We start from the raw sequence: 8,608 nt of genomic DNA on the forward strand, positions 1-8,608 counted from the left end.
TAAACGTATGTAGGCGGGGACAAAATGGGGATATGTGAAAAAGTAGAGTCCTCGATTGGCTCTGCGTGGCTATTTACAAATGAGCCGCAATCTGATTGAACTTGAGTGGCAGATACTGTTTGACTGCAGTAATGCTGAATTCAGGAAAACTCAGAACTTACTGCACCTTGCTAAAAAGTGTTGACCAGTGGTGTTAATAGTCTACTAGTGCTTGGCTTTCTCACCTCCATGATGTAGTATCGGTAAAGGTAGGCTCCGCCCACCACCAGGCCAGAGAGCATGAGGGCGAGGCCCAGACACATGCACCAGCCCCATGCCCGCGATGGCCCGCGCACTGCCACCCCCGCCTCCGGGTCCTACAGGAAGCACACACATAGAACACAGGAAGTCAGTAAGAGCACTCTGGGTAGTTTACCAGGCTTTCCCAGAGTTCTTAGCAGCGGCCGATGTGACGCTGTACCCCTAGGCAGCAGGTAGGGTTGGGTAGGGGCGGGGGTGAAACATTCCTCATCAGGGAGTGGGGCATGGGAGATCTGCTGCTGCTCAACAGCACACACACACATACACACTTCAAAACAGTTTGTGTGTTTACGGTCATTGCTGTGTCAACAAAAAGACAGAAGGTTCAAAAAGTGAAACAAAAACAAAAAACCAACAAAACAAGGAAAGTAAAACCTAAAATCCATGTGTGGAAGGAGAGAGCAGCAAACACAGGCTTGAGGTAGCACTAACTCAACACAACACATCGTTGACAATGCATTTTTAGATAGCAGAGCTTGCAGATAAACATCAACACATGTTCATACCAATAACAATATGAATGTGTGTTAGTGTGTACTTTGTGCCTGTGAGGACTTTGAGCCAAAGTCACGTCCGCTGCTGAAACATGGTTTCTAATCGCTTCCTCTCTCGAAAACAAGCGATAGGGAAGTTTCTCAACAAGCTCAAACACATCCCATAATACTCACGCACACAGGCAACAGACCGCTCAGTGTTGGGGCATGAACAGAGCTTCTCCTTTTTCACAAAACATGAGCTGGAAACCTATTTCACCTCGTCTGCTCACTCCCCAGTTATAATAGAATCCAGAACCTCCAGTAGCACAATAAGTCATCTATCAGTGTTTAAATTATGGGTTAGGACCCAAAATGGATCAGGATCCGGTTTGGAGGTGGGATGTTGCCAGACGAAGCACACAACACTCCAAGGCCCACTGGAACTTTGTGATTGGTGTACTCAAAAGAGTTTTCTGAGTGTGTGATGATTAGATCCCACAGACTAAAATTGAGAGGAAAAGGTTTAAGAACCCCTGGTCACCATAAACACATCGTATCCTCTTCTTTATTATATCATAAACCTATCACACATGATATACTGCCATGACATCATACACCTATTATATCATACACCAAAAAGCTGAATAATTAATGTATCTGCCCATAATCCATTCCTCTCACAACTGCTATATTCTTGTTAGCACCCTCTAATGTCCCATTGTCCCTGGAAATCCCCACATAACCATCCTCTGAGGAAACAGGATGGGCTCTTTATGCCAGAAAGCAACACCCTGGAGTGGATCTCTGAAGCAGAATAGTCTGAAAGGTTCTGGATTTGATCAGCAATGTCCAAAGGGTCTACCTGTAGACAACATCCTTGAGCAAGCTGCCCTATCCCCTACCTGTTCCTTCTGACAAGGTCTTCTAAATGACTAAATAGTACTTTTCTAGTCTGAAGAGGTCCACATCATATCTACCGCTCTACCACTGAACTTGACAATAGTATTGAATGTTTGTGTGTTTTTGTGTTTGGGTGGAAATAAACATCTGACTTATAAGCACTGTGAGAAGAGGAACTGCCCTGACCAAACACAAGACAAATACAAGAAACACAAGAAAAGAGAATCAATAGAAAATATGTTTACCAAGAAAGAGTGAACTATATAAAGATATGAGAGTCGAGACAACCCTTTAAAAGACAACACCAGACGGGCCACCCACACACAAACAGACGCAAACACTTAAGACCTTTAACCTCAAACCTTAAAAACCGGTCTAAAAACACCACTTCCCCAAATGTATAATGCTAAATATCATCAGTATATTATGATATCAGTTATCAGTACAGGAGCTGTGGCCCTGGTGAAAAGTGAGTGTGTTCTAGGCTTGGGCAGTATCACGGTATAAAGGTATGTGTTCCCTACAGACCCAGTACCTCCCCTTGGAGGAGGAGGAGGTCTTGTTTCTGTAACTATGGAGACCAATGCAGATCACTAATCACAATGAATCTTAGGTTTCAGATGCCCGCAGGTTTCAAAGTGAAACACGATCTCCAGCTTAGAACTGGAAACGTGCTGACGTGACGATGGTGTGTTTCCGTCTGGGGTTGAATAACCTCAACACCCCAGAGCTAGGTCCACACCTCCACTTCTAACGTCGCTCACTGTTTTTTACGTAGCACCTGAGAAGGAAGTTAGCATCATCAGAGAGTACGCGTTTGTGCAGGAGCCAGCCTGTTCTGGGAAGCACCAGGTCTGTCTGGAGGGTAGGGGTGGGGTGACAGTAGGGTGAACGGAGGTTGTTTTTTCCTTGGTGTCCAGCCTGCCGCGCTAATCCCGTGCCCTGCTATGGGGCTAGCAAGCCATGCTAATCACAAGCCCTGCTATGGGGATAGCAAACCATACAAATCCCACGCTCTGCTATGGGGCTAGCAAGCCATGCTAATCCCATGCCCTGCTATGGCTGCTAACAGCGGGCACCCGCTAGTGGAGTCTGGGGGCTTAGAAAATAATCCTTTCCAACCTCTCTCATGTCTCAGTCCCCAATAACAACCCACAGCAGAACCCATCCGACAGCATGCAGTTCAATTGGTTGCATTCAGGCCATCATTTAGGATAGTTGTGTTTAGATCAAAAGTAATGTAACAAATAAATAAATTGGTTGGATTGATGGGCTTGGACCCAGTGGGATGTGAACACAAAATGTCCATCACCGAGCCACAAGATCTGTTTGGTGAATATTGGAGTCATCTACAACACTGTTGATAGTTTAAAAGGAATTTGTAACCAGGGAGATCAGGGTCCCAAAACGGTTCAACCCAGTGCTCTGCATACCACATAAGGAGGGAGAAGTTTTGATGTCCCTGCTCTGGGTCAACAATTTACCAGGCCAACTATTTAATATTATGGCATTTAGCTGACACTTTTATCCATACGTCGTCATGGAGAAGGAAGGAAATTGGGCGCAACTTGCTCAAGAAAGCCACCCGGTTAGGCTGCAGACATTTCGGATCGAACCCAGAACATTTTGGCCAGGACTAGACTAGACTATCCTGCCCCTCTGGATGTGGAGACATGTTTTGCAGTGTTCTTTGAGATGCATGTGCACACCAGTTAACCCCAGAGAGGTAAAAAAAAAAAAAAACTGCATCTGGTTTTACGATTTATCAGAGTAAAAAGTTATGAATTGGCTTACCTTTGATTTTACACGTTTAACTAGTGATAAATAACACTTATTTTTCTAATTATTAATTTTTCTAATTATTATTTCCTCCTGGCTTGTTGCTACATCACAACAAATATGGGTGGCCTCGAACTGGCCGTTAGCCAATCCTGAAAAATATAATGCAGGAACAACACAAAACAGACGGAAGAGAGAAACTGACCTTGTTACCCGTCTAATGGCGTGACAGACTCTCATAAACACAAACACACACAAAGTTAATCAATATAATTGTGATACATCTAACGTTGTAGCTTTATCTGCCCCCAAGTGTAAATGGAAAGTTAACGACCTACTGAGGTTAGACATTAAATTATTTACCTTGGAACCTTGGTGTCCTCAAAAAAGGACGTGTTCGTTTCTACTAGTCCATTACTATATAGTAAATAAACAGAAGTTTGTATATAGAATGACTTGAGTTCAGCTAACAGTTAGCTTTCATAGGGGAGCGGGCAGGGTTAAAAAAATAGATTTTCCGTGTATGCGTAGATATTCGTCTGCCAACCAACAGATGTAAAATAAAAGTTACAGGGGATAGCTAGAGTGAGTTAGCAATACGACCGTGTGTACTTTTGATTAACTACACTACAACTAAAAACAGCAGGGGAAATCGAATACCGAGTTCAAATGTTTGCTTTTGGTCTTTGTTGACTTAATCGTTTGGCTTCCACCATTTTTACTTACTTTTTCGTCTTCTGGAATCAGCGTCTCGACGTCCTTTTTCGCTTCCTTCTGCCCCAGGGCGGAGTTGAAAGACACCTTAACCATCGTGAAAATGGATTATTTGTCGATTAAAAAAGAATAACAAAAAAGTTAGCAAGAATGCTCCGGGATTGTAGTTTTGTGCACCTCCTGCTCTCCAAGCTGTGTATGTGCGCACTGAACCACCAGAGGACTACACTAGGTTGCCTCACCAGCACAATATCCCCCTATTATGGAGAGGACTTCCGAGTTACAGGCCGTCGCAGGGCCAAACATTTGCCACTTAATATATAATATGAAAAATTGTATACCCCTTAATATAATATACCACTCAATAGGGTAAATGCAGTTTTATTGCAATGAATATATGGTTCATGCGTGTTTGTTCTTTAAAAGAAAAGCTAGTATTTACCGCAAAACACAAATCGTTGCTATCACTTTCATTTCTCAAATTGGTCAAGATGAGTTGAGGCATGCTACCATTGTTACGTTTATTTGCTTCAACCAGATTTCTAGGATTCAACAAATATTGATTATGTTCGATTTTCTAAGGTTTTGTGATCAACCTTAGCATGTAATCGTTCATCAGGTCATCTCGTTAAATGTGTATCAGGATTATGTTTGAAAAACTGGCAACGTACAAATCAAACATTTTGCCGCAACGAAATACAAAATGCGTACGTCTTTATGATGGAACAGTTATTACCCTTGTTTTACTTAATATTTGAAATGTTATCTAACGCCTTATACGAGGGCATATGCTGAGTGGGTATGTGATACCAAGTAAAACCAAAACAAATGGTTTTGTAACATAAACCGTCCAGAACTCCCTGCCAGCAGACGGCGCTCCTCAGTAGTGGAATTTACGGCTGGCTGGTTTTCCTTTCATCATCACACGCAGATTTCCGGACATGCGTAGAACTGAAAATAATATCTGACGATGGCTGAAAAGGCAACTAAAGAGCGTTTATTGTCTGTTTTGGATGATTTGGAAGTTTTATCCAGGTAAAACACTTCGATATCTGAGAGTATTAATCTTTTTCATTTAAACCTTCTCTTACGGAAGTTGATTTCCTGTCTAAGATAGTGTACTAACAGATAAGATAGTGATCCATCTCCCAATGAAAATGTAACAGACTTCACAGCTTGAAAGACTAACCAAAAATACTCTTCCTGCATACATTTCCTGCATTTATAGTTACTTTTGTTTTAGGGAGCTGATAGAAATGTTGGCCTTATCCAGAAGCCAGAAACTCCCACAAGCAGGCGAGGATACACAGGTTTGACTTCATGGATCTGATCACATTATTTTAGTTTAATCTTTTATTCAGTACATGCAACGTCAGATGTTGGTAAATAACAGACACTTTAAGGGTGCTCTTGTGTGTGGGTATGTTAGATCCTAGATCTGCTGGTCCAGAGGGACAGGGAGTTGCAGGAGCTGATGGAGGTGGGCAGGGAGCAGGGCCGGGTGCAGGAGGAGATGCTCCTCCTGGAGAAAGAGGTGGAGAAGAGAGACAGCGACATCCAACAGCTCCAGAAACAGCTGAAGGAGGCAGAACACATCCTGGTGGGTACACCTTATTCTACTACATCTAGTGTATTACTACTTATATTACTATTTAAATATAATATAGTAATACTATTACTGCTACTATTACCAATGCCTCTAGGTCCATTACTACTACTACTTCTGTATCACTACTTCTAGTTCCACTATTACCACCCGCTACTAGCTGTAATGCAGGACATACTCTCATGGTTAAAGTTTTCGACTCACCAAAATGTTCCCATGTCCTCAGGCTACCCTTAGGCATACCATGCCTTAACCCCTGATGTGTATCAAAACTCACTGAAGCTCACTTTGGATAAAAGCGGCTAAATAGTAAAATTGACTAATGCTGTTGTTAATACTGCTTGGGCAGTAGCTCAGCATGTAGTTCTAGTTGCCATGCAACCAGATGGTTGCTGGCTCTTCTCCTGCTATAGTCAAGGTCAATCTTAAGTATTATCTGTGGACACAACTACCTATTCAAAATAACTATATATATGGTCCTGCTTATCTTTTCTGTCTGTCTGTGTGTCTTTATTTATTTCCCTCTCTATCTCTCTCTGACTCTCAGGCCACAGCTGTCTATCAAGCAAAGGAGAAACTGAAATCTATTGACAAAGCAAAGAAAGGTAAGCTTGGCACTCATCCTCCTCACTTCCTGCTTTTCCTCCAATGAGAGAGAAGTTTTTTGTGTGACTTTTATGCTGAGATCTGAAGCGGTGGTGTGTTTTCCAGGGAGCATCTCATCGGAGGAACTCATCAAGTACGCTCACCGGATCAGCGCCAGCAACGCTGTGTGTGCTCCCCTCAACTGGCTCCCAGGTACCACAGACCTCTCCAGAACTGTTATTCTGGGTCAGATTATTCAGGCAAAACTATGCTTGAGTGTTATATATAGCTGCCATAGTTATGCCTACATCACCAGCATATCCCATATACTAATTGACATTTGAGGTTTGCAAGTAAAATATACCCTCTTAAAAATAACTGTCAAAGAAAAGGGAAGACTATATTCTACAATGTGCTCTCAGTCCATGAACGATAATTCAAAGCCTCTGCGTCTAAATGAAATGCTTGCAAAATAAAATATGCAGATTTAGAAAATATGCTTTTTTCTAAATCCATCAAAAATGTCAGGGTTTTGCTAAAGCTTGACTCTGCATTATCTCAAATTACTCACGGACGCTTACTCAACCATTAGTTGACCAGCAACGTGACACAGTTGCAATTTAGTTATTGTTTCACACTGGCATTGGGTCGTACATGCAAGTATTTTGGTTCAGAGCAAAGATGCGTAATATGATGCAGCTTATACTACAGAGTGGCTTATTTGTGGTATTTAGAAACACCCCCATTTACCACTCCTGTGGCTTATAGCAAATGTTTATTTTCAAAAAATACGATAACCTGGTTAGTATAATCCGGTAATCCATGTTATTAATCACCTTTGTATTCCTGTTTATACCAGGTTATTAATCTGGTTTTGTTATCCTGTTTACACCAGGTGATCCTCGCAGGCCGTATCCAACAGACATGGAGATGCGTAGTGGACTGCTGGGTCACATGGCTAACCTGCCGACCAATGGCGTGAACGGACATCTGCCAGGTGACGCACTGGCTGCTGGGAGATTGCCAGGTCAGTCTAGTCATAGTGTCCAATTTAGACCACTCTGCATACTCCAGATTCACTCTTTACAGAGTGAAATGGTGGATATATACAATATACAACTGGACATATACAACTGAAACCTTTTGTAATCGGTTAGGATTTTCATCCCTCTTTGGTTCATATCCTCATGTATGGTTTATATCGCCCTGGATGAAATTCCTTTGTCTTTCATCTTATTAAGAATGGTATGATATAGTTTTAACCTGTTCCCCCCACTTTCCCAAGACGTCTTGACCCCCCAGTACCCCTGGCAGTCTTCTGACGTTTCCGTGGGGATGCTGCCCCCTCACCATGGCAACGACTTTGGTCTGGAGCCGCCCGGTCACAACAAGGAGAACGAGGATGAGGTGGAGGCCATGTCAACAGACTCTTCCAGCAGCAGCAGTGACTCTGACTGACTCTGACTTCACTCCAGCTATTTTAAGTGTGCATTATTCATCCCTCAAACGGATGCAAACTTTGTGTTACAAATCTCCTATTGGTACCGGTCTGATGTGAAATGTGAAACTGTAATTCAGTTCAGCAGTACATGCAGTTCATGGCTTCAAGAAACAAACCAAGGTTTTGATCTGATTTTCCTAAAATGTATATAGGTATGTACATACTCAACCTTGTAAATAAACATTTGAATATGTTTCAGGGTCGTTTTCCTTTGTCTTTCAGTGCGTGTACGAAGAATTTATTATTGTATGTGTAATATGTATTGCACATTTTCTGTATTGTCTTATTCTTATTTAAAAAAAATGATAATTCTTTGTCAGCTACTGGCTTGTACTTTCTGCTCTGACATTTACATTTTCTGTCTCAGATTAATGAATTAATATCTTATCAAACTAAAAGTAAAAATAATAAACAAACTAAACAGTACAGTGGTGAAGTTAGTTTGTTGTTGGATATTCAACAGATATTTACATATTCATTTTGGGTTCATCAGCTGTTCTTGCTGTGCTTTTAAGTCTTGGCGGACAACCAAGGGACACCCACTTGCTCCGGACTGCTTGCTTTTCACACAGGGACAGTCAATAAATTCCTCAATTAATTTCCTATGGAAAAAAGCCATTTGCTCAATAGCTTCCATAGTATGGCACGTAAACACCTCAAACCAATGCTGAACTGTTCTACTAGGTGGTACTAATAAAACACACCCAATGATAATATAATTTGTTGCTCCTACAATTTTATTTGATT

At 41.8% G+C, this 8,608-nt stretch overlaps 2 protein-coding genes across 2 annotated transcripts in view; one reads left to right on the top strand and one right to left on the bottom strand.

Moving 5' to 3' along the window:
- The window catches only part of LOC311358782 (integral membrane protein 2B-like), a 7,416-nt gene extending 3,016 nt beyond the window's left edge, over positions 1-4,400 (bottom strand). The window contains 2 exon segments of the mRNA XM_084478899.1: positions 172-356; positions 4,182-4,400. Coding sequence (XP_084335025.1) covers positions 172-356; positions 4,182-4,265 — 269 coding nt within the window. The 5' untranslated portion in view covers positions 4,266-4,400.
- Positions 4,401-5,073: 673 nt separating this feature from the next.
- Positions 5,074-8,044, top strand: med4 (mediator complex subunit 4). Its single transcript, XM_084478214.1, has 7 exons — positions 5,074-5,204; positions 5,413-5,479; positions 5,599-5,769; positions 6,323-6,380; positions 6,487-6,573; positions 7,256-7,387; positions 7,646-8,044. Exons 1-7 carry the CDS (start codon positions 5,140-5,142, stop codon positions 7,816-7,818), a joined length of 753 nt encoding a protein of 250 aa, XP_084334340.1. The 5' UTR covers positions 5,074-5,139; the 3' UTR covers positions 7,819-8,044.
- Positions 8,045-8,608: the final 564 nt, after the last annotated feature.

This window comes from Micromesistius poutassou (assembly GCF_964030765.1).
Source record: "Micromesistius poutassou genome assembly, chromosome: 14".
Taxonomy (NCBI): domain Eukaryota; kingdom Metazoa; phylum Chordata; class Actinopteri; order Gadiformes; family Gadidae; genus Micromesistius; species Micromesistius poutassou.